Source organism: Bufo bufo, chromosome 3, assembly GCF_905171765.1.
Source record: "Bufo bufo chromosome 3, aBufBuf1.1, whole genome shotgun sequence".
NCBI lineage: Eukaryota > Metazoa > Chordata > Amphibia > Anura > Bufonidae > Bufo > Bufo bufo.
In genome coordinates this window covers 300,195,396-300,222,703 of record NC_053391.1, presented here as the reverse complement: position 1 = coordinate 300,222,703, position 27,308 = coordinate 300,195,396, and the positions used below count along the sequence as shown (strand labels likewise).

General features: G+C 41.8%; 1 protein-coding gene across 8 annotated transcripts in view; it reads left to right on the top strand.

Moving 5' to 3' along the window:
• Nucleotides 1–26,250, top strand: part of KLHL12 (kelch like family member 12) — a 102,414-nt gene extending 76,164 nt beyond the window's left edge. For 5 of the 8 annotated variants that reach the window (XM_040424207.1, XM_040424200.1, XM_040424208.1 and 2 more), the window contains 3 exons: nt 4,483–4,581; nt 4,665–4,851; nt 24,661–26,249. In XM_040424207.1, the coding sequence (XP_040280141.1) occupies nt 4,483–4,581; nt 4,665–4,851; nt 24,661–24,787 (413 nt within the window). In that variant the 3' untranslated portion in view covers nt 24,788–26,249. Of the gene's footprint in view, nt 1–4,482; nt 4,582–4,664; nt 4,852–24,660 lie in introns of all 8 variants that reach the window. The other 3 variants (XM_040424203.1, XM_040424205.1, XM_040424206.1) reach the window with 2 other exon arrangements.
• Nucleotides 26,251–27,308: the final 1,058 nt, after the last annotated feature.

The window sequence follows — 27,308 nt, the reverse complement described above, 5'->3', positions numbered from 1 at the left end:
TTGCTTAGCCTCACAAAGTGACTTCAGACCTGAACTGGTCCTTAACCCCTTAGGGGCGCATGACGTACCGGTACGGCATGTTTCCCGAGTCCTTAAAGGGGTTATCCGAGTTATGAAAAAAAAATAATATAGCAGTGAAAATCTGATATATAACTGAGCTAAGCAAGTTTTATGCAAAAAAAAAATATATATTTCCTCATTTCCCTGGTTCTTTTCTGGCCCTTTGTTTACATGCAATAAAAACAATCTCTGCCCCTCCCTGCTGCACTGCTAAGGGAGTGAATACAAGAGCTGCCCTGAGTGACATGTCTACCTGCTGGGAGACTCTGCAGCATGTTGTATGTGTAGGACTACAAGTCCCAGCTGTATAATGACACTGCTAAGGGAGTGCATACAAGAGCTGCCCTGAGTGCTGGGAGAATCAACAGCAACTTGTAAGTGTAGAACTACATGTCCCACCTGTATAATGACACTGCTAATACACACAGGATCTTCCCCCTACCTTCTTGTGTAATGCTCTCTCTAGTATGTCAGCTCCAGTGCCTAGCATTGTCTCCTCACTGCCTGCAGAGCTGTGCAGCTGAAGGGGTTAAGAATCCTAGCAGAGAGTAGACGGCAGTGAAGGGGGGGGGGGGCGTAGCCAGCACAGTGACGTTTCGTTTACAGGCTTGTAAACGACCTTTATCAGAGCAGGGAGAGAAGCTGACATCACAGGTCATGTGACCCTCAGTGAAATCTGAGAAACCAGCCACTGCAGACAAAGTGAGTGAATTGGAAAGCTGTTACATTTGCTTAGTTAGGAACATAGAAAGAACAAAAAAATAACTCTGACAACCCCTTTAAGGACCCATGATGTAACGGTACGTCATGAGTTTAAATCGAGATTGCGGAGCTGCGGGGGTTAATCGGAACAGGATGCCCGCTGAAATCATTCAGTGGGCATCCTGTCACAACACCGGGGGGGTCATATGACCCCCCCCCCCCCCCGCCAGTATCGGAGATCGCAGCCAACCTCAAGTCAATTCAGACCTGCGGTTTGCTGGGCTTTCTGCCGATTCTGTCCCCGTGGATCAAACTTTAAAATGCCCCAAATTAAAGTTTTTTTCACCCCCCTGTACCCCTGAATGATTTTATGGCGGCGGGTGGTGCAGGGGGGGTGTTGCAGGCGGTGCGGGAGGTGCGGCAGGCGGGATCGCGATCCCCCGCCCGCCTCCTGTTGAATAATCATTGGTGTACAGTGGTTATACCAGAGTGTCAGCTCATTGCTGACACTCTGGTATAAACGGCTGACATCTGTGCTGTGATGCCATTTAACCCTTTCCATACCGCGGTCCGTACCGACCGCTGTATGGAAAAGGTTAACAGTAAGAGGGGGCTCCCTCCCTCTCCCATCGGGGGGCTGCTGTGCCTTTGCAGCCCCCCGACAGGATGGGGTGACAGAGGGAGCCCACCTCCTTACCCTTCCCCGTCTGCTCAGTTGTGGCCACAACTGAGCACACGGGGAAGGTTCCCATGGCAACAGGACGCCTTCTCAGGCATCCTGCTGTCCATGGTGCTGAACAGATCTGTGCTAAAGGCATAGATCTGTTCAGACAAAGTGTAAGTAAAATACAGTACAATACACAATATACTGTACTGTATTATACAGACATCAGACCCACTGGATCTTCAAGAACCAAGTGGGTCTGGGTCAAAAAAATGTAAAAAAAAAGTGAAAAAAGTTAAGATAAAAAAAAAACACATTTATCACTGAATAAAAAAAAATAAAAAAAATACACTACACATGTTAGGTATCGCCGCGTCTGTAACGACCTGATCTATAAAACGGTCATGTTACTTTCCCCGCACGGTGAACGCCATAAAAATAAAAAAATAAAAACTATGAGGAAATTGAATTTTTGCCCAGCTTACTTCCCAAAAAAGGTAATAAAAGTGATCAAAAAAGTCGCATGTACGCCAAAATAGTACCAATCAAACCGTCATCTCATCCAGCAAAAATCATACCCTACCCAAGAAAATCGCCCAAAAACTGAAAAAACTATGGCTCTTAGACTATGGAAACACTAAAACATAATTTTTTTTGTTTCAAAAATGAAATCATTGTGTAAAACTTACATAAATAAAAAAAAGTATACATATTGGGTATCTCCGCGTCCGTATCGACCGGCTCTATAAAAATATCACATGACCTAACCCCTCAGGTGAACACCGTAAAAAAATAAAAATAAAAACGGTGTAAAAAATGCCATTTTTTGTCATCTTACGTCCCAAAAAGTGTAATAGCAAGCGATCAAAATGTCATATGCACCCCAAAATAGTGCCAATCAAACCGTCATCTCATCCCACAAAAAATGAGACCCTACCTAAGATAATCGCCCAAAAACTGAAAAAACTATGGCTCTCAGACTATGGAGACACTAAAACATGTTTTTTTTTGTTTCAAAAATGAAATCATTGTGTAAAACTTACATAAATAAAAAAAATGTATACATATTAGGTATCGCCGCGTCCGTGACAACCTGCTCTATAAAAATACCACATGATCTAACCTGTCAGATGAATGTTGCAAATAACAAAAAAGAAAAACGGTGCCAAAAAAGCTATTTCTTGTTACCTTGCCTCACAAAAAGTGTAATATAGAGCAACCAAAAATCATATGTACCCTAAACTAGTACCAACAAAACTTCCACCCTATCCCATAGTTTCTAAAATGGGGTCACTTTTTTGGAGTTTCTACTCTAGGGGTGCATCAGGGGGGCTAGTTTGCAACCACATATGGGGTGTTTCTGTAAACTACAGAATCAGGGCCATAAATAATGAGTTTTATTTGGCTGTTAACCCTTGCTTTGTAACTGGAAAAAAAATATTAAAATGAAAAATCTGCCAAAAAAGTGAAATTTTGAAATTGTGTATCTATTTTCCATTAAATCTTGTGCAACACCTAAAGGGTTAACAAAGTTTGTAAAATCAGTTTTGAATACCTTGAGGGGTGTAGTTTCTTAGATGGGGTCACTTTTATGGAGTTTCTACTCTAGGGGTGCATCAGGGGGCTTCAAATGGTGTAAAAAAAAACAGTCCAGCAAAATCTGCCTTCCAAAAACCATACGGCGCACCTTTCCCTCTACGCCCTACTGTGTGCCCGTACAGTAGTTTACGGCCACATATGGGGTGTTTCTGCAAACTACAGAATCGGGGCAATAAATATAGCATTTTGTTTGGCTGTTAACCATTGCTTTGTTACTGGAAAAAATTGATTAAAATGGAAAATTTCATCTCCATTTGCCAATAACTCTTGTGCAACACCTAAAGGGTTAACAAAGTTTGTAAAATCAGTTTTGAATACCTTGAGGGGTGTAGTTTCTAGAATGGGGTCATTTTTGGGTGGTTTCTATTATGTAAGCCTCACAAAGTGACTTCAGACCTGAACTGGTCCCTAAAAAGTGGGTTTTTGAAAATTTCATAAACATTTCAAGATTTTATTCTAAACTTCTAAGCCTTGTAACATTCCCCAAAAATAAAATATCATTCCCAAATTGATCCAAACATGAAGTAGACATATAGGGAATGTAAAGTAATAACTATTTTTGGAGGTATTACTATGTATTATAAAAGTAGAGAAATTGATACTTGGAAATTTGCAATTTTTTCCAAATTTTTGGTAAATTTGGTATTTTTTTTATAAATAAAAATTAATTTTTTTAACTTCATTTTACCAGTGCCATGAAGTACAATATGTGACGGAAAAACAATCTCAAAATTGCCTGGATAAGTCACACTGGTCAGATTTGCAAAAAGAGTCCTTAAGGGGTTAAAAAGTGGGCTTGGATTGGATTCTAAGCCTTCTAACGTCCCCAAAAAATAAAATCGCATTCACAAAATGATCCAAACATGAAGTAGACGTATGTGGGAATGTAAAGTAATAACTATTTTTGGAGTTATTACTATTATAAAAGTAGACAAATTGAAATTTGCTAATTTTTCCAATTTTTTTTATAAATAAAAAAGATTTTTTTTTACTCCATTTTACCACTGTCATGAAGTACAATATGTGACGAGAAAACAATCTCAGAATGGCCTGGATAAGTAAAAGCGTTTTAAAGTTATTACCACATAAAGTGACATATGTCAGATTTGCAAAAAATGGCCCCGGCAGGAAGGTAAAAACTGGCCCGGGGTTGAAAGGTTTAAATCATTTTTCCATCGCCTTATACATTGCTCATTTCCATGGTTACGACCACCCTACAATCCAGCATCGGTGGCTGTGAATGCACACTATAGGAAAATAACAGGGTGGCTGTAACCATGGAAACTAGCAGTGTATAATGTGATGGAAAAACAAATCCATCCAGCAAAGGAAGCAATATGGACAAACATTAGTAAGTGCCTTGTATTAACTTTCTCTACATAATAAATGCCATTAGCTGAAGTGAGACAACCCCTTTAAGCGCTAGTTTTTACATGACCATTGAATGTGCATTTCAGGTGGTTACGATGGTTTAAACATTCTGAGTTCTGTTGAAAGATATGATCCTCATACTGGGCATTGGAGCCACGTGACACCCATGGCCACTAAACGTTCAGGTAATTAAATTTGTTTTTAATGTGTTTTCTATTCAGTTATATGTAGCTCCTCAAGGATGTGTGTCTTTGTTTTGTAACTGCAGGTGCTGGAGTGGCACTCCTTAATGATCACATATATGTGGTAGGAGGTTTTGATGGCACTGCTCATCTGTCATCTGTAGAAGCCTACAATATTCGTACAGACTCTTGGACAACAATGACCAGCATGACTTCACCACGCTGCTATGTTGGAGCCACAGTTTTACGTGGTAGACTCTATGCCATAGCTGGGTATGTACTTTGAGTTGTACAAAACAACCCCAAAAAATTTGCTAATTTTACCTTAACTCTTTTACTGCCATTTCTTCGTCTTCCTTCCTTCGTAGAATGTTTGTTTGTTTTTCCCTAAACAAGGGATCTAACCATTTTGTCTGCAGTGCTCTTTAAAATTTAGTCTAGCAGCAAAAGAATGAGAAGACATGACACATGGTGGTATTTGAGCCTTCCTCCACACTCTTCTAATTCCAAATGACAGAAGGCCCTCTTTATTAGCAAAGCCTTGGGTGTCACCCTTACAACCCAAAAATACAAATGAGCCAGTAGGATTGTGTCATATGTTTTAACAAAGATTGATGTATAGAAAACCAAAATAGAGGATATCCTTTGTATAGATGCATGACATCCCCTCTGTAGCCATCTAGCTTTTATACCAAATATTACTACCTAGTTACGTCCAAAATGTAATTATGTTTTAAATAATCCTACTATCTTCTTTCTTTTTCCTTTTTGCATCTCTGGTACCTAGTTTTGACATGTGGAAATAAAAATAAAATTACTAATAAATCATACTAACCAACTACTAACAACAGCATACTAAATGTTCATAATCTGAAATGTAAACACTCCGCAGTCTATTAGGGTTGCACCGGGTATCGAAGTTTTGATACTTTGATACCAGATATGCTACTAGGATTGGCATTTTTCGGACACTATCGGAAAACATAGCGCGCGCACATCGCAGCACGTCCAGTGTTCTCATAAGTGGTCGCACAGTGGATAAGGAGGGAGACCTTTCCTTCTTCCTCACTGGGACGCGGCCGTCCACTGCCACCAATCAATACTCTTCGCTCAATAGGGAAGTCTCAGGGAGGGAAGGAGGGGGAAGAATAGAAGAGCAGGGGAGAGGGAAACTCACCGCGTCCTCGATGTGCTGTATGCTTATAAGGTAAAGGACCTTTGATGATGTCATCGCCATGTGACCAATAACGTCCACTTGTTACTGATCACATGGCAATGACATCATCAAAGGTTCTTTAACTTTTCAGCATCCAGGAATATCTTGCTGGTTTCTTGCAGTTTTATATGTGGCTCATGCTGTGTGTCTGTATTAATGTGAGGCACATGGTCCTATTACATTATTACCTCCATGTGCCTCATATTAATAGCAAGTGACCCCATCATGTCCTCATATAATGGGTAAATGATGGTGTAATTTACTATTAATATGAGGCACATGGAAGTTTAAAATTTAATAACACCATGTGCCTTCCATTAACACTTTAACGTATAATGCCACACACGGTACGGTACGGTGCGGTATTGTGCGCAGGGAATTTTATGGAGCAGCCTGCCAAGCTGAGCCCACTCTATACGCGGTGGGTGCCGGCTGTATAATGTACCAGACATCCGGTCACAATGACGGGGAACGATGATCACACCAAAACCTGTCATTTAACCCTCAGATGTCGCATTCAATAGAGATTGGGGCATCTATGAGGTCAGAGCCCCCGCAATGAAATTGCGGACCTTCGATCAATTACCATGGCAGCCTGGGTGCTGCTGATGGTCCCCAGGCCTGCCATGGTAAGCTTCCTGCTAAGCTGTGAACGAGGCACAGATCAGCAGGGAGCGCATCTGAATGTCATTCACCCTAATAGATCTCTGTTAGGGTGAATGGCACAAGGATTCAAAAGATTTTTTTTAAAAACACAAAAAATATTAAAAGTTATTTGACATATAAAAAAATATAAACAATAGCAAAATAAACATGACAGGTATCACCACGTCTCAAAATGTCTGAACTGCTATAATATATAGAAATGTTCCTGCACAGTGTACGCCATAACAGGGGGAAAAAAAACTATAAAAACACAGTTTGAATTTTTTTTTGTCACCTTGTCCCCCCAAAAAAGTTGAGTAACAGTGATCAAAAAGTTGTTTTTACCCCAGAAATGGTACCAATAAAGCCTACAGTTTGTCCCGCACAAAACACACATCTGTCTCCAAAAACCATATGGCGCTCCTTTCATCTGAACACTGCCATGTGCCCCTACAGCAGTTTACCACCACATATGAGTTATTTCTGTAAACTGAAGAATCAGAGTAATACATATTGAGGTTTATTTTGCTTTTAACCCTTGCTGTGTTGCAAGAAAAATTTATATGATAAAAAATTTACAAAAATAATTTTTACCTCCATTTTCTTTTAATTCTTGTAAAACACCTCAGGGGTTAACAAAGTTTGTAACAGCAGAGGGGTGTAGTTTCTAAAATGGGGTAATTTATGGGTGGTTTCCTTTAAGTAAGCCCCGTAAAATCATTTTATTACTGAATTGGTGCTTAAAAAATGGTTTGGGAAATTTTCTTGAAAATTTTAAAAATGGCTTCTAAATTTCTAAGCCTTCTAACGTGTTAAAAGTTAAATGACATTTTCAAAATGATGCAGACATAAAGTAGACCTATAGAACATGTACAGTAATAACTATTTTGTAAGGTATGACTCTGTGCCATACAAGCAGAGAAATTCATATATTAGAAAATGGTGAATTTTTCTAAATTTTCTGTAATTTGGGGATTTTTTTTTTATAAATAAAGGTAAAACATATTGACTCAAATTTATCACCAACATGAAGTACAAATTGTAACGAAAAAACTATCTCAGAATGGCTTGTATAAGAAAAAGCTTTCCAAAGTTCTTAACACAAAAACTGACAAGTCAGATTTGCAAAAATCGGCCTGGGATTTAAGGTGAAGAGTGGCTTGGTACTGAAGGGGTTAAAAAATGCGTCACAACAAACATTTGCATCTAAAACTCACATATAAACAGAACACATAAAACAATGAAAAATAATATTGAGTTGTGTCAAGCTAATATATACCACAAACTTGAGTTTGTGATCTTAAAGGGGTTGTCCGAGTATTTTTTTTGTTCTTTGTATGTTTCTAACTAATCAAATGTAACAGCATTACCATGCACTTACTGCATCTCCAGTTGCTCCTTTCTCAGATTTCACTGAGGGTCACATGACCTGTGATGTCAGCTTCTCTCCCTGCTCTGATAATGTTTCGTGCACAAGACTACAAGCCTGAGAGATCAAATATGAGTCTAGACGTCACAGTGCTGGCCACTCCCCCTGCACTGCCGGCTACTGTTTGTTGCGCTCTCCCTGGATTCTTAACCCCTTCAGCAGCACAGACTCGGGGCTGAAGGCTTTACTGAGTAGCTGCAGGCAGTGAGGAGACAAATGCTGGGCACAGGGGCTGACAGAGGAGTTCTGCAGAGCATTGCACAACAGGTAGGGGGAAGATTCTATGTGTATCAGCAGTGTCATTGTACAGCTGGGACTTGTAGTCCTACACATACAACATGCTTCTAAATATCCCAGCAGGCAGACATGTCACTCAGGGCAGACTTATTCACTCCCTTTGCAGAGCAAGAGGAGGGGCAGAGGTTGTTGCATGTAAACAAAGGGCCAGTAGAGAACCAGGGAAATGAGTATTTTTTTTTTTTTACCTAAAACTTGCTTAGCTCAGTTATATATCGCTGCCCATCAGATTTACAGTGTTATATTTTTTTTTTCCATAACTCGGACAACCCTTTTAAAATCTCAAAAATGTGTTCAGTGTATGTCTAGTGTAAATTCTCTTAATCTTTTCCTGTTAGGCCTCTTTCACACGTGCGTTGTGGGAAAATGTGCGGGTGCGTTGCGGGAACACCCGTGATTTTTCCGCGCGAGTGCAAAACATTGTAATGCGTTTTGCACTCGCGTGAGAAAAATCACGCATGTTTGGTACCCAAACCCGAACTTCTTCACAGAAGTTCGGGCTTGGGTTAGGTGTTCTGTAGATTGTATTATTTTCCCTTATAACATGGTTATAAGTAGGGGTGCACCGAAATTTCGGCAGCCGAAAATATCGGCCGAAAATGCACCTAATCCACTTCGGCCGATATTGTTACATATCGGCCGAAAATATGGGGTGTGGGATTTGTCACCCACCATCTGCGGGCGGGCGCCGGGCGGGCGGTTTACTTTGTCACTGCATCTTTATTTTACCTTACAATCGTGAGGCTCCAGTAACTAACAACTCTGCAGGCAGAGCGGAGGCCGGCGTAACGTCACTTACTCACGTGACGCGCCTGCTCCGCCTCCTTCATTCATAAAGTGGGCGGAGCAGGTGCGTCACGTGAGTAAGTGACGTTACGCCGCCCTCCGCTCTGCCTGCAGAGTTGTTACCGGAGCGTCACGATTGTAAGGTAAAATAAAGATGCAGTGAGTGATGCTGTGAGCAGCAGGGCCGGGGCTGTTATGGGTAGGGGGATCGGTCTATGGCACTGCTATGGGGAGGGGGGATCTGTGCACTGCTATGGGGAGGGGGGATCTGTGCACTGCTATGGGGAGGGGGGATCTGTGCACTGTTATGGGGAAAGGGATCTGTGCACTGTTATAGGGAAAGGGATCTGTGCACTGTTATGCCCATAACAGTGCACATATCCCCTTTCCATAACAGTGCACAGATCCCCCTCTCCATAACAGCGCCACCCACAGATCCCCCTCTCCATAACAGCGCCACCCACAGATCCCCCCTCCATAACAGCGCCACCCACAGATCCCCCTCTCCATAACAGCGCCACCCACAGATCCCCCTCTCCATAACAGCGCCACCCACAGATCCCCCTCTCCATAACAGCGCCACCCACAGATCCCCCTCTCCATAACAGCGCCACCCACAGATCCCCCTCTCCATAACAGCGCCACCCACAGATCCCCCTCTCCATAACAGCGCCACCCACAGATCCCCCTCTCCATAACAGCGCCACCCACAGACCCCCCTCTCCATAACAGCGCCACCCACAGATCCCCCTCTCCATAACAGCGCCACCCACAGATCCCCCTCTCCATAACAGCGCCACCCACAGATCCCCCTCCCATAACAGCGCCACCCACAGATCCCCCTCTCCATAACAGCGCCACCCACAGATGAATTTCATTCATGAAAAAGAATTATTAATAAAATCATTTAAAAAAAAGTATTTTAAAAGTATTTGGGCAAAAAGGCAGTTTCGGTTTTCGGTCAAGGGCATCCTGAATTTTCGGTTTCGGACCAGAATTTTCATTTCGGTGCACCCCTAGTTATAAGGGAAAATAATAGCATTCTGAATACAAAAGGTGATCAATTGAGGGTTAAAAAAAAATAAAAAAATTAACTCACCTTCTCCTCTTGTTCGCGTACCTCCCGGTCTCTTGTTTACTTCTTTAATGACCTATGGGCTAAAGGACCTTTGGTGACGTCAGATCGCATGCTCCAATCACATAGTCCATCACCGTGGTGATGGACCCTGTGATTGGAGCATGTGATCTGACGTCACCACAGGTCCTAGCCGATAGTTCATCTTTTGAGAAGTAAAGAATAGACCGGGAGCTACGCGAACAAGAGGAGAAGGTGAGTTAATTTTTTTATTTTTTTTAACCCTCAATTGATCACCTACTAAGCATTCTGTATTCAGAATGCTATTATTTTCCCTTATAACCATGTTATAAGGGAAAATAATACAGTGAATAGACTGTCACCTAGCAACCGTGCGTGAAAATCGCACCGCATCCGCACTTGCTTGCGGATGCTTGCGATTTTCACGCAACCCCATTCATTTCTATGGGGCCTGCGTTAGGTGAAAAACGCACAAAGAGGAGCATGCTGCGATTTTCACGCAACGTAAAAGTGATGCGTGAAAATCACCGCTCGTGTGCACAGCCCCATAGAAATGAATGGGTCGGTATTCAGTGCGGGTGCAATGCGTTCCCCTCCCGCATCGCATCCGCACGGAATACTCGCTCGTGTGAAAGGGGCCTTATACTTTAGGCTACTTTCACACCTGTGTTAGGTGCGGATCCGTCTGGTATATGCACAGACGGATCCGCACCGATAATGCAAATGCTTGTATCTGTTCAGAATGGATCCGTTTGCATTACCATGAACAAAAACATGATAATGCAAACGGATCCGTTTTGACTTACATTGAAAGTCAATGGAAGGCAGATCCGTTTTCAATTGCACCATATTGTGTCAGTGAAAACGGATCCGTCCCCATTGACTTACATTGTAAGTCAGGACTGTGTGTATTACTCATACAGCCTCCGGGGCTTGTGAGATCCAGGGGGCTGGATCTCACAGGCTCTTCACCGGAAGGCAGCGCGATGCCTTCCTTAGACATCGCGCTGCCTTCCATGCCATCGGGTCCCCCCCCACAGCCGCAATGGGACTCGATGGGACCGCCGCCGCAACCACAGGTAAAGCCGCAAACCGCAGGTCTGAATTGACCTGCGGTTTTATCGACGATCGCCGCAAACCGCAGGTCAATTTAGACCTGCGGTTTGCGGCTTTACCTGTGGTTGCGGCGGCGGTCCCATCGGGTCCCCATGCGGCTGTGAGGGGGACCCGATGGCATGGAAGGCAGCGCGATGTCTAAGGAAGGCATCGCGCTGCCTTCCAGTGAAGAGCCTGTGAGATCCAGCCCCCTGGATCTCACAGGCCCCGGAGGCTGTATGAGCAATACACACAGTATTACTCATACAGCCAATGCATTCCAATACAGAAGTATTGGAATGCATTGTAAAGGAATATACCCCCCAAAGTTCAAGTCCCAAAGTGGGACAAAAAATAAAGTCGAAACAAAAAGTTGAAAAAAATAAAGTTTTCCCCCCAAAAAGTTTCAAGTAAAAATAAACAAAAACGTCATTTTCCCCAAATAAAGTTAAGGTAAAAAATAGGGGGGGGGGAAAAAGTATACATATTAGGTATCGCCGCGTCCGTATCGACCGGCTCTATAAACATATCACATGACCTAAGCCCTCAGATGAACACCGTAAAAAAAAAAAAAAAAAACTGTGCTAAATAAACCATTTTTTTTTTCACCTTACATCACAAAAAGTACAACAGCAAGCGATCAAAAAGGCGTTTGCCCAACAACATAGTACTAATCTAACCGTCACCTCATCCCGCAAAAAATTAGCCCCTACCTGAGACAATTGGCCAAAAAATAAAAAAAACTATGGCTCAGAATATGGAGACACTAAAACATCATTTTATTTTATTTTTAAAAAGCTGTTATTGTGTAAAACTTACATAAATAAATAAAAAAGTATACATATTTGGTATCGCCGTGTTCGTATCGACCGGCTCTATAAAAATATCACATGACCTAACTTCTCAGATGAACACCATAAAAAATAAAAACCGTGCTAAATAAACAATTTTTTGTCACCTTACATCACAAAAAGTGTAATAGCAAGCGATCAAAAAGTCATATGCACCCCAAAATAGTGCCAATCAAACCGTCATCTCATCCCGCAAAAAATGAGACCCTACCTAAGATAATCGCCCAAAAACTGAAAAAACTATGGCTCTCAGAATATGGAGACACTAAAACATGATTTTTATTTTTTTGTTTCAAAAATGATATTGTGTAAAACTTACATAAATAAAAAAAAATGTATACATATTATGTATCGCCACGTCCGTATCGACCGGCTCTATAAAAATATCACATGACCTAACCCCTCAGATGAACACCGTAAAAAATTTAAAATAAAAACTGTGCTAAATAAACCATTTTTTGTCACCTTACATCACAAAAAGTGTAATAGCAAGCGATCAAAAAGTCACACGCACTCCAAAATAGTGCCAATAATACCCTCCCCAAGGTAATCACCCAAAAACTGAAAAAATGATGGATCTCAGACTATGGAAACACTAAAACATATATTTTTTTTTTGCTTCAAAAATGAAATCATTGTGTAAAACTTACATAAATAAAAAAAATATATACATATTAGGTATCGCCGCATCCATGACAACCTGGTCTATAAAAATATCACATGATCTAACCTGTCAGCTATTTTTTGTTAAAGTTTCTAAAATGGGGCCTCTTTTTTGGAGTTTCTACTCTAGGGGTGCATCAGGGGGGCTTCAAATGGGACATGGTGTCAAAAAAAACAGTCCAGCAAAACCTGCCTTCCAAAAACCGTATGGCATTCCTTTCCTTCTGCGCCCTGCCGTGTGCCCGTACAGCGGTTTACGACCACATTTAGGGTGTTTCTGTAAACTACAGAATCAAGGCCATAAATATTGAGTTTGGTTTGGCTGTTAACCCTTGCTTTGTAACTATAAAAACAATTATTAAAATGGAAAATCTGCCAAAAAAGTGAGTTTGGGTTCAGGGCTCTCTTCTTCATCTGCAATAGAAAGCCCTCCCCTTTTGGAATATCACAGGCAGGCTTCTCTGGTGTTTACCAAGATTATAGCGGAAGTAGCAGCCTATGTAAGATTAAAAAGAATCACTCTAGTCCCTTATTTTAATAATTTCCCAGACAGAATCGTCTTTGAAGCAGAAGACAGATCAATTGATTTTGCAGTCTTTAGGATGGAAGATAAATTGGAAAAAATCCAAGTTAATTCCATCTCAGAGATGCGTGTTTTTGGGTATACTACTAGATTCCCAGAATCAGAGATGTTTCCTGCCAGAACAGAAGGTGATGTTATTGGTGGATGAAATACAGGATCTCTTTCTCAGTTATGGGTGTTCCCTTAGACAGGCTATGTCAGTACTAAGTTTAATGTAACCTATGCGCAGTTTCATTCAAGACCATTGCAGGAGGACATTCTGGAACTGGGACGGTTCTCCCCTATCTTTGGACTACAACTTCCATCTGAATTCAGTAGCAAGGATGTAATTACTATGGTGGACAATCCCAACAAATTTATCCAGGGGCTGTCTCAGAATCAGATAGCAATCGCCACGGACGCAAGCTTTTGGGGATGGGGAGACTTCTTGCAGGGAAGATGGAACATTCAGTCCATAAACCGTTCCTCAAACTACACGGAACTAAGTGCAATAAAGGAGGCTATATTAAAAATCCCATCAACATTGGCAGAAAGAATTGTAATAATATATTCAGACACTACAACAGCAGTGTCTTATATTAGAGATCTGTTGACATCCCAGGAGATTTTTCAATTTGCAGAGAGGAACCAATTTATTCTCGGAGCAGTTCACCTCAGAGGGAAGGACAATGCCCTGGCCATTTTATTATTATTTTTTAACAGGAAAGAGTTAAAGCAGGGAGAATGGTGCCTTCACAATTCAATTTTCCAGCCCATAGTACAGAAATGGGGTCTACTAACTATAGATCTTTTTGCGACAAGGGAAAACTAAAAGGTGGACAGATTTTTTTCACTCAACAGAATGGTCTTCCCGACAGGGATAGACACATTAACCCAGTCATGAGATCAGGAGTTCGGATATGCCTTCCCTCCGTATTTACTCATTGCCAAAGTCCTGAAGAAAGTTGTCCAGTAGAGGACTTCTTTGATTTTAATAGCTCCAAGATGGCCCAAAAGAGCCTGGTTCTCCATGTTACAAAACCTAGCGACGGAACCCCCATGGATGCTTCCAGTGTGGGACAACTGTCACGGCCTCTGTTGTGTGTGCCGTGACACGGTTGCCGTGCAGGCAACGTGTTGTTGCAGTTTGTAGGTGGCTCCTCCTTTCACCTGGGTCTTTCCCTGTCTGGTGCCGGAGAGGTTAATTATCTGGCTGGAGTGGATTTAGGTGTGTCTTGGGTGTGGCCTCTTGGCTCTTTATATGTTGTGTTGTGAGCGTGAGGTCAGTTGCCCTTCAGCCTTTGTGAGAGCTGGAGTGCTGCTCCTATCCTGGATATACCTTCTGTCCAGTGGGAGGGCCTCCTAGCTAGATATACTGTCACGGTGGGGAGTGGGGGGAAACTCCCCACCGTAAAGTGAGGAGAACGGGGAAGCAGCTAGGCCTGAAAACCAGGAAAAGGGAGCAGGTCGCCTCCTAGAGCCGCCCTAATCCTGGCCCTGACTTCTAGCTGTATGAGCAGACCCAGATGGTAGGTACACAGGAACAGGAACCTGGGACCCTGAGTATCCCTGAAATAAGGTTAGGAGCAGGAGATCCCAGACGCAGATGAACAGGAGTCTCCACTGGCCTAGCTGCAAGGAAAAGGACAGCCAGTGAACAGCCACTGAAACGGCAGGTAAGAGCCCAGAAACAACATGCATTTACCCGCCGTGGCCACAACGACAACCGGGCCCCCTGCAGACATAAAGCATGGTGGCCCCAGGCAAAGCTGCTCATCGACTTGTGATTTCCCCTCCGGGGAACCCTGACACCCCCTTCCACAGGTTAGGGAGTCACAGGGGAAAATGTCTAGCAAACCTGCTGGAAGACAGACACCACATGCCAGACATGTAACGACAACTAGACATACAACAGACCCCGCACATAACCCACACCAAACATAGATACAAAGGAAGGTAAAGACATAGGGAACATAGGGGAGACATCAAGGTGACATTGATGTCTAGCTAGGAGGCCCTCCCACTGGACAGATGGTGTATCCAGGATAGGAGCAGCACTCCAGCTCTCACAAAGTTTGAAGAGCAACTGACCTCAATCTCACAAAATATAAAGAGCCAAGAGGCCACACCCAAGACGCACCTAAATCCACACCAGCCAGATAATTAACCCCTCCGGCACCAGACAGGGAAGGAGAAAGGAGGAGCCACCTACATGCTGCAACAACACAGCATACACGGCAACCGTGTCACGGCGCACACAACAGAGGCCGTGACAACAACCTTCTGTATCAGGGTCTAGTTTTTCACCCCAGACCAGGTCTTTTACAACTAGCAGTCTGGAAATTGAAAGGATAATATGAGCTAGGAGGGGCTTGTCGAATGAGGTAGTTTCCACTTTACTGGCCAGCAGGAAAAAGGTCACGGCTAAAAAGTATGTTAAGATTTTGGATACATTCTCTAAGTTTTTGGGAAGGTCTCCTGACCCTTTGTAGGCACCTTATGTACCGGACATACTACGTTTTTTGCAAGCAGTCCTGGACAAGAATCTAAAAAGTACAACTCTAAAAGTCCAAGTAGCGGCCCGGAGTTGATTTTAAAGTAGCAGAGCATTCTTGGATAAAAAGCAGCCTCCAGATTATGGCCCTCTTTAAGACCTCTGTCTCCCCCATGGGATTTAAATGTAGTATTAACTGCCTTGACTCATTCCCCATTTGAACTTGTTAAGGCGATACCAATCATGATGCTCCCTTTAAAAATGAATTTTTTGTTAATTATTACATCTGCTAGGCGAGTTTTTGAGAACCAGGCCCTTTCAGCCTTCCCTCCATATACAAATAGATTGGAAGAAAAAGTCATTTTAAGGCCTTTACCTTTTTTGTTGCCGAAGGTGGTTTCTGACTTCCATAGAAACCAGGACATAATTCTACCTTCTTTTTGTGTTAATCCCAATAATTCTAGAGAACAAAATTTTCATTGTCTAGACGTTAGAAGATGTTTAATCACTTACTTGGAATCCACTAAGGATTACAGAATAGATGAAAATCTCCTGATCCAGTTTCAGGGATCTGGTAAGGGAAAGAAAGCTTTGCATAGCTTCGATTGCAAGATGGGTTAAGTTTGCCAGATCTTGTGCTTATTCTGCGAGAGGTCTGCCCATTCCACAGGGGTTTGGGGCCCACTCAACTAGAGCAGTAGCTATTACTTGGGCAGATTTGCCTAGCGGCCACATGGTCTTCGCCCTATACTTTCTTAAAACACTAGTGGTTGCATCTGGACTCTGATGCTGCCTTTGGGAGGAGGGTACTGCAAGCTGTGGTCCCCCCCCTAATCTTAAGTTCATTCATAGTTTAGTCCGCATAGGTGCTGTCATGGGTAAGGGGAAAACATAAATTGCTTACCGGTAATTATTTTTCTTGAAACCCATGACATCACCCCAAAATTTTCCCAACCCTTTTTTTTCTTTAATGGGGCTTATTATTAAAGTTATTATATCCCAGTTTGGTTAGGGAAAGAATGTACCATATTGGTTCCCTGGCTGGGCTCTATCTCTTTTTTTTCTTTTGTTGTGTTATCATGCCTCTGGAGGGTCTTTTCCTTGCAAATAACTGAGGGGTGGTGGGGGTGTGAACTTTTTATATCCTCAGGTTTCCTGTCCTGGATGGGAGGTCCATCACGCTTGGGTGCTGTCCTGGGTTTCAAGAAAAACCACTGAACACTCAAAATTGGATGCAAGTAAAATATTTTTTTATTTTCAATATCCTCCAAATAAATTGGCAACAAGATGCCTAAGGTATATGTGACATGCGTCCGACATTTCGGTCAATTCCAAGACCTTGGTCACAGTCACATGGGAGGAGAAGGTGAGAAGATGGAGGAAATCTCATGGCTCGGCATGCAGGCACTGCAGGGAAAGGCGCATGGCGCTTGTGCTGGATTTTTTCAATTCACTTCAATGGAGAGAGTAAAATCCGCACCAATTGATGCGGATCGTTCGCACTGATTTCGGCACCTAAATCCTGAACATGTGCATTTAACCTAAGTGTTTATTCATTTTTCCAGCAATGCCATCACGGGGAAAATCAAGCATTGCACTTTGCCCATGCAAATCAATGTATTGTCTGTGTAATGCAGGACAAGATTGGTTCTCCAGAGCGAGGGATGCTGTTTGTGGCTACTTTCCAATTTAGCCAAGATATTCGGATCCCCTGACCATTAATTTACAATTCTCTAGACCAGGGATCAACAACCTCCGGCACTCCAGGTGTTCTGAAACGAAAACTCCCAGAATGCTCCATTTACTGCTATGGGAGTTGTGAGAACAGCCAAGCATGTTTGCATGCTAGGAGTTGTTTTTTTACAGCAGTTGGAGTGATAAAGATTGCTGACCCCTGCCCTAGAGTATGTGAAAATAGGTCTTCGGGACTACCCAAGGTAAACCTGCCATAGAGACATATCTCTATCAGAATTTGAACATCTAGAAGATATTTGAGCAGCCATACAGAAAAACAATGTGAGTTCTTAGGCCTCTTTCACACGGGCGTTGCGGGAAAATGTGCGGGTGCGTTGCGGGAACACCCGCTATTTTTCCGCGCGAGTGCAAAACATTGTAATGCGTTTTGCACTCGCGTGAGAAAAATCACGCATGTTTGGTACCCAAACAGAAGTTCGGGCTTGGGTTAGGTGTTGTGTAGATTTTATTATTTTCCCTTATAACATGGTTATAAGGGAAAATAATAGCATTCTGAATACAGAATGCTTAGTAGGTGATCAATTGAGGGTTAAAAAAAAAAAAAAAAAATTAACTCACCTTCTCCTCTTGTTCGCGTAGCTCCTGGTCTCTTCTTTACTTCTCAAAAGATTAACTATCGGCTAGGACTTGTGGTGACGTCAGATCACATGCTCCAATCACATGGTCCATCACCACGGGGATGTACCATGTGATTGGAGCATGTGATCTGACGTCACCAAAGGTCCTTTAGCCGATAGTTCTGTATTCAGAATGCGATTACTTTCCCTTATAACCATGTTATAAGGGAAAATAATACAGTTTATAGACTGTCACCTAGCAACCATGCGTGAAAATCGCACCGCATCCGCACTTGCTTGCGGATTCTTGCGATTTTCACGCAACCCCATTCACTTCTATGGGGCCTGCGTTGCGTGAAAAACGCAGAATATAGAGCATGCTATGATTTTCACGCAACGCATAAGTGATGCGTGAAAATCACCGCTCATCTGAACAGCCCCATAGAAATGAATGGGTCGGTATTCAGTGCGGGTGCAATGCGTTCACCTCACGCATCGCATCCGTGCGGAATACTCGCCCGTGTGAAAGGGGCCTTAAAGTAACCTTATTCTCTTCAATATATTTATTAATCTTGCACAGTAAAATACTAAACTGTGTAAAATAATTAAAGGGAGTCTGTCACCTACTTTACACATACTGTATTAAACTGTCATTGCCCCGTAGCTGATATAAACATTTAACAGATCATACCTTTCTTTCTGTTTTCTGTGTATCTGATGTTGAAAAAACAAAGTTTGATGATATATCCTAATGACTTGCAAGTGTCCCAGGGCCTTCCTCACTGAGGCAAGTACCCATGCCCTCTGGAGGCTGCCATTGATATCTCCTCCCATGTTTCACTGTAAGATGGCCACTGTCCTTATGTCACTGGCTCTGCTCCCCGAAATCCCATGCCAGCTCGCTTCACCGCCGTGCCTAGGCATACACTGTCAGTTCACTGATGCAGCTTCCCACAGGGGGCAGTGTACAACTCATGTCTGGGCCCGGCAGTGAAGTGAGCAGAGTCAGTGACCTAAAGACCCTGGACTGTTTCTTACAGGGAAACATGGGAGAAGAGATCAGCGGTACTCTCCGGAGGGCATAGGCACTTGCATCAGTGAAAAACACCCTGGGCACTTGAAAGTCATTGGCATATATCATCAGAGTTTGTTTTTTCAACATCAGATACACAGAAAACAAAGAAAGGTAGGATCTCTTAACTGTTTATATCAGCTACAGGGCAATGATGACAGTTTAATATGTACAAAATAGGTGACAGACTCCCTTTAACCCTTTCAGGACCAAGCCATTTTTCACCTTTCTGCTATTTTTAGCAAATCTGGCATATGTCACTTTATGTGGTAATCAGTGATGACCAGTTCGAATTGTTCGCCCGCGAACACATGCTGGCTGCCATTTTTTTTCACAATCCGGGCGATGCACAGGTAAGCCCTTACCTGTGCCTGTGCGCGAGCCGGTATAAAATCAAATGCGGTCAACGGGAGCAGGCAGTTCCGAGAATAGCCGCCGGGGGCCTTCATCGGGCTGTTCTCGGAACTACCTGCTCCCGGTGACCGCATTTGATTTCAGACCGGCTCGCGCACAGGCACAGGTAAGGGCTTACCTGTGCATCGCCGGACTTGTGAAAAAAGATGGCAGCTGACATGTGTTCGTGGGCTAACAATGCGAACTGGCCATCACTGGTGGTAATAACTTTAAAACATTTTTACTTATCCAGGCCATTCTGAGATTTTCTCGTCACATATTGTACTTCATGACAGTGGTAAAATTGAGTAAAAATTTTTTTTTATTTTTATAAAAAAAAAAAAAAAATTACCAAAAATTTTGAAAAATTAGCAAATTTCAATTTCTCTACTTTTAAAATAGATAGTAATAACTCCAAAAATAGTTACTACTTTACATTCCCCATATATCTACTTCATGTAATTTGAAAGGATGGGTCTCAGATTCAGATTGGATCCATATAAAAACTGCTTCTTTATTATGACATCAAATTCATGACAAACGCCACTTGATACAACAATTCACGTTGACGCGTTTCGGGTACTGGGACCCTTAGTCTACTTCATGTTTGGATCATTTTGTGAATGCCATTCTATTTTTTGGTGATGTTAGAAGGCTTAGAAGTTTAGAAGCAAATCTTGAAATGTTTCAGAAAATTTCCAAAACCCACTTTTTGAGGACCAGTTCAGGTCTGAAGTCACTTTGTGAGGCTTACATAATAGAAACCACCCAAAAATGACCCCATTTTAGAAACTACACCCCTCAAGGCGTTCAAAACTGATTTTACGAATTTTGTTAACCCTTTAGGTGTTCCACAAGAATTAATGGAAAATGGAGATGAAATTTCAGAATTTCACTTTTTTGGCAGATTTACCATTTTAATCAATTTTTTTTTTCCCACTAACAAAGCAAGGGTTAACAGCCAAACAAAACTCAATATTTATTGCCCTGATTCTGTAGTTTACAGAAACACCCCATATGTAGTTGTAAACTGCTGTACGGGCACACGGCAGGGCGCAGAAGGAAAGGAACGCCATATGGTTTTTGGAAGGCAGATTTCACTGGAATAATTTTAAGCTGCCATGTCACATTTGAAGACCCCCTGATGCACCCCTAGAGTAGAAACTCAAAAAAAAAAATGACCCAATTTTGGAAACTGGTTAAGGAGGCAGTTTTGTTGGTACTATTTTGGGTACATATGATTTTTGGTTGCTCTATATTACACTTTTTGTGAGGCAAGATAACACAGTTTTTATTTTTTGTTATTTTCAATATTCATCTGACAGGTTAGATCATGTGGTATTTTTATAGAGCAGGTTGTTACGGATGCGGCGATACCTAATATATATACTTTTTTTTATTTATTTATGTTTTACACAATAACAGCATTTTTTTATTAAAAAAATCATGTTTTAGTGTCACCATAGTCTGAGAGCCATATTTTTTTTTATTTTTTGGGCGATTGTCTTAGGTAGGTTGGTACTATTTTGGGGTGCGTATGACTTTTTGATAGCTTGGTATTACACTTTTTTGTGATGTAAGGTAACAAAAAATGGCTTTATTGACACGGTTTTTATTTTCTTTTTTTAGTGTTCACCTGTAGGTCATGTGATATTTTTATAGAGCAGGTCGTTCCAGACGTATATTTTTTTTTTTTTATGTAAGTTTTGCACAATGATAAAAAAAAATTTACAAAAAAATCATGTTTTAGTGTCTCCATAGTCTGAGAGCCATAGTTTTTTAAATTTTTGGGCGATTGTCTTAGGCAGGGTATCATTTTTGCGGGATGAGATGACGGTTTGATTGGCACTATTTTGGGGTGCATATGACTTTTTGATCGCTTTCTATTACACTTTTTGTGATGTAAGATGACGAAAAATGGAATTTTTTTACACCGTTTTTTTGTTTTTGTTTTGTTTTTAACGGTGTTCACCCTAGAGGTTAGGTCATGTGGTATTTTTATAGAGCAGGTTGTTACGAACTCGGCGATACCTAATACAGTGCTGATCAAAAGTTTTTAAGACCACTTGAAAAATGGCAAAAAAAACATTTTACATTGTTGGATCTTAACAAGGTTCCAAGTAGAGCTTCAACATGCAACAAGAAGAAATGAGAGTGAGACAAAACATTTTTTGATCATTCAATTAATTGAAAATAACGATTAAACTGAAACAGGCTGTTTTTCAGCTGATCCAAATTTTAGGACCACATGCCTTTAAAAGGCCAAATCTGTGCAAAGATGTGGATTCATTATCATTTTCTGTCAGGTAGTCACACGTTGTGATGGCAAAGACAAAAAAAACTCTCCCTTTTTGAACATGGTCGGGTTGTTGAACTGCATAAGCAGGGTCTCTCGCAGCACGCCATCGCTGTCTGAGGTGGGACGCAGTAAGACAGTCTTTGGAATTTCTTAAATGATCCTGAGGGTTATGGAACAAAAAAGTCAAGTGGAAGACCCAAAAAAATTTCATCAGCACTGAGGATCCAATTGGCTGTCCGTCAAGACACTGGACGATCCTCGACCCAAATTAAGGCCCTTACTGGTGCTGACTGCAGCCCCATAACCATCAGACGGCATCTGAGACTGAAGGGCTTCAAAAACAAAAAAGGCCTTCAAAGACCTCGTCTCCTTGAACGCCACAGAACTGCTCGTTTGGACTTTGCAAGAGAGCACCAAACATGGGACATTCAAAGGTGGAAGAAAGTTTTATTCTCTGATGAGAAAAAATTTAACCTTGATGGTCCTGATGGTTTCCAACGTTACTGGCATGACAAGCAGATTCCACCTGAGATGTTTTCTACGTGCCACAGTGGAGGGGGCGCCATAATGGTCTGGGGTGCTTTTTCCTTCAGTGGAACAATGGAGCTTCAGGAAGTGCAGGGGAGTCAAACGGCCGCTGGCTATGTCCAGATGTTGCAGAGAGCATTCCTCATGACTGAGGGCCCTCGTCTGTGTTGTAACGACTGGGTTTTTCAACAGGACAACGCTACAGTACACAATGCCCGCAGGACAAGGGACTTCTTCCAGGAGAATAACATAACTCTTTTGGCCCATCCTGCGTGTTCCTCTGATCTAAATCCAATTGAGAACCTTTGGGGATGGATGGCAAGGGAAGTTTACAAAAATGGACAACAGTTCCAGACAGTAGATGGCCTTCGTGCAGCCATCTTCACCACTTGGAGAAATGTTCCCACTCACCTCATGGAAACGCTTGCATCAAGCATGCCGAAGCGAATTTTTGAAGTGATAAACAATAACGGCGGAGCTACTCATTACTGAGTTCATGTTGTATTTCTGTTTTGGGGGGGGTTTCGTTTTTTTTGGGAGATGTGGTCTTCAACTTTTGATCAGCTGAAAAACAGCCTGTTTCAGTTTATTCGTTGTTTTCATTAAATTGAATGCTCAAAAAATGTTTGGTCTCACTCCCATTTCTTCTTGTTGCATGTTGAAGCTCTACTTGGAACCTTGTTAAGATCCAGCCATGCTAGATATGATTTTTTGCCATTTTTCAAGTGGTCTTAAACTTTTGATCAGGACTGTATGTCTACTTTTTTTTTTTTTTTTTTTTACGTTTAACACAATTAAAGCATTTTTGAAACAAAAAAAAATCATGTTTTAGTGCCGCAGCCATGCTGGGGTTAATGCGCCGGCATTGGTGATTTCACCGAAGCCAGCGCATACAGCAGGGTCCGGCTATCAGTGACTGCCGGACACCTGCCGCGGATCGGGCGGGCGCGGCTCCTGCACCCACCCGATCAGTGTGTCGTACATGTGCAGCGCTGGGGGTTGAGGGGTTAACATAAAAGAGGACAGTACACTGCTTAAGATGGATCTGGATAGATTGCAGGCTTGGGCAGAAAAGTGGCAGATGAGGTTTAACACTGATAAAAAATATAAGGTTATGCACATGGGAAGGAAAAATACATGTCATACATGCACATGGCAATACTGACTTTACAAAAAGGACTTTAGTGGACAATAAACTTAAAGGGTTTATCCAGCTGAACAGCGGATCGGCAGGGGTGCCAGGACTCGGACCCCCGCCGATCTAATAATGATGACCTATCTTGAGGATAGCTCATCATTATACATTACCGGATATCCCCTTTAACTGTAGAAACCAGTGTCAGGCAGTCGCTGTCAAGGCCAATAAGATTATTTGGTGCATCCAAAGGATCATAGATGCCCGTGATGAGAACATAGTCTTACCACTTTACAAATCATTAGTCAGACCACACATGGAGTACTGTGTACAGTTCTGGGCTCCTGTGAACAAGGCAGAGATAGCAGAGCTGGAGAGGGTCCAGAGGAGGGCAACTAAAGTAATAACTGGAATGGGGAGACTACAGTACCCAGAAAGATTATCAAAATTGTTGTTGTTTAGTTCCTCTGGATCAACTTTGCAGGATAACAAGTTGAACTGGATGGACACATGTCTTTTTATTTTATTTTTTCAGCCTTACTATGTTACCTCGCTCTTGACTGAATAATCTGGTGACCTATTTCTGAGTCACCAGAAAAGAGTGAGTTGCAGAGTTGCATCCAACGGCTTGCTTTTATGGCCTAAGCAAAAGGTCTCTCTCCATGGCTGATCCTTTTAGGCTACACGCAAATGTTTACATTGCAGAATATTTACATGCATAAACTGACCTGTGGCACAGATATCTAGATCTTCAAGCATGTCATTTTATGTTCGATTTGATGCACAAATTCTCTTTAGACCATAATGGTGAGGACACTTTCTGTGCTAAATCCAGATGTGGATATTTTAGACATAAAAAATTTGACTTTAAAACAAACAAAAAAAAAATATATATATATATATAATCTCTTCTCTTGGTGCTTCCTTGGCCCCATGCCAGCCTCATGCGTGTGACCATTTCCGCCAATCAAAATGCTGCAGTGGTCACATTAAAAGAGACACCATTGCAGGAGGCCAGGTTGGACACGGACCAGCAGAAGGAGGAAGGGAATCATCACGGGAGTTTTTTTTTTTTTTTTTTTTCGATTGTGTGAATGGGGCCTAACTGTGTACATTTTCTGCATTAGTTATATGCGTTTAGCCTTATGCAGGTATCCAATGTATTCTGAAACATATATGATGCATTTTAATTATTATTTTTTGTTTTAGGTATGATGGTAATTCACTATTGAACAGTGTTGAATGCTATGATCCTCTTATTGACAGTTGGGATGTAGTTACTTCCATGGCAACACAGCGCTGCGATGCTGGAGTCTGTGTCCTTCGGGAAAAGTGAAAGCAAAGACTGTTATACTGGAACTGAATTGTCCTGCTGGTCTGTAGTTGGAAAAATGTGAATATTGACCTTCAGTTAAATATAAAACATGCCTGCCAACCACTGGAGCTTATTGAAGCTGGCAAAGGTCCTGCTAAACTGTGAAACAAAAGGTGCCTCATCATTGTGCCACAGACAGCCGTTCGGTTGTAAAACTTTTGATATCAAACTACATTTCATTAACAGAAAGAACAACCATTTTTACTGCAAAACGTTCCGTGGATGGTGCATTGCAAGAGACAAGTGTGGTTGTGTTGAATTTCACAACTCCCCCTGGTGCCAGTCGACACATACATGCACGAATATGCACTTAAATGAATCATATATTGTAAATAGAAAATAAAGACTTGTTTAAGACCGTTTTCATACCTGAGTATCTTGATCAGTATTTCACCTTAATATTAATAAGTCAAAACCGGATATGGGTTCATAACATGGAATGCATTTATAACTTTCTCTGTTTTATGCTTCATTCTTGGTTTTGGTTTACAAATACTGACCATAATAAGCAAGTGCAAAAGTGGCCTAGAATTCTGTAAGGTAGGCCTCTTTCACATCAGCATCTATTATTTCTATTATCCTGCTCCGTTATAGGAGCAGAGCATCAAAAAAAATGGATTTGCACATAACTGAAGCAAATGCAGAGAACAGACCCCATTTACTATAATGGGAACCATTCCAGAGAACACTTTTTAGCACAGAAAAAAACTCCTTCATGCAGGACTTTTTTCCTCCTCTACTTTTAACAAATTCTATGACTGAGGCCCCAAATGGTGCCTCCAAAGTAGATGTGAACGTAGCCTTAACTGCGACATGTTAATGTAAGTTCCCTTATTCTTATTTACAGTATAGTGAAATCCACAAACTTTCAGGAATATTATACCTGGTTGTTGGCGAGTAATGGAACATTTTGAAGATTTACAATTGTTGTCGAATTTGACCATAAACGGTTGTCATTAAACATCTTACAAAACACCTAATGTAGTATTTCTCTACATTTGGCATGCTGACAATGATGCATACTTGCACTATGATGAGATAAAAATTGCCTTTGTTTTCCCCAGTACAACACATTTTCCTGATTTTGGTAGGACAGGCTGACAATCTAAAGTGTATGGGGAGCTCCTGACTACCCCTCCTCTTCACCCCCCACCCCCAATCTCCCTGATGATGTAGATGAGAGGAGGATCGGGCTAATTATTATTTGTTTTTCAAAAGGTTTGATCTTCTAGCTGACAGCTGTTGATTATGTAATGGGACGGCCACACAGAGTTTTTTGGATGCGCACTTGAGGCAGATCTGCCTGCTGGAAGTATAATATCTTTCCTTTTATATTTCCAATTCTTTTCACATCCACTTGGCTTTGCAGATCTGCTTCAAAACATTGTCTAAAAAAGTCTGTGTGGCTGTTCCCTAAGGGTACCTTAACCCCTTAAGGACCAGGCCATTTTTTTGCAAATCTGACATGTCACTTTATGTGGTGATAACTTTAAAACGCTTTTACTTATCCAAGCCATTCTGAGATTTTCTCGTCACATATTGTACTTCATGACAGTGGTAAATTTTAGTCAAAATATTTCATTTTTATTTATGAAAAAATACCTAATTTACCAAACATTTGGGAAAAATATTTTTTTTCTAAATGTCAATTTCTCTGCTTTTAAAACAGATAGTGATACCTCCTAAAATAGTTATTACCGTATTTTTCCCTGGGGGGAAAATGCCCCTGCGTCTTATGGGGCGAATGCTGACAGTTTAACATCGCAAATACAATAAAAGCACAAAGTCTCTGTATAGGGAATAAGTCCACTCAAGCGCTGCAAATCCCAAGACAATGTGGGTAAAAGTCTAATAAGTAAAATGATAAGAAAAAGGATTGCGCTGCAAGGGAGAATTCTTTAGGTAAGGACCAGGAGCCGTCAATTCAAAAGATACTTGTCTGCACTGTGATCCTACCAGGAGAGCGTCACTTCGAGATATCACCCGTCTCACACTTCCATAAAGCTTGACAAAGAAGGAAGGTGCAGAAATGGTGAAGTACGTACCAGTGGTTGCAAATGAAAAGGGTTTATTGTACTTACAAAAACACAGGAATAAAATCGTGTTAAAAACAATGTTTGCTGCCCGACCCGGGTTTTGCCATAATGCTTCGTCTGGGGCGTTGATTGTTGAGTTGTAAGTACAATAAACCCTTTTCATTTGCAACCACTGGTACGTACTTCACCATTTCTGCGCCTTCCTTCTTGGTCGAGCTTTATGGAAGTGTGAGACGGGTGACATCTCGAAGTGACGCTCTCCTGGTAGGATCACCGTGCAGACAAGGATCTTTTGAATTGACAGCTCCTGGTCCTTACCTACCCTACAACTAGAGCTCCCTGACTTAAGACACGCCGGTCTCTCTCTATGCGCATTACAAGTGATCTTTGTGAGTATATCGCATACATCTGATGCGACAGGTGTTTGAACATACTACACCATAGTG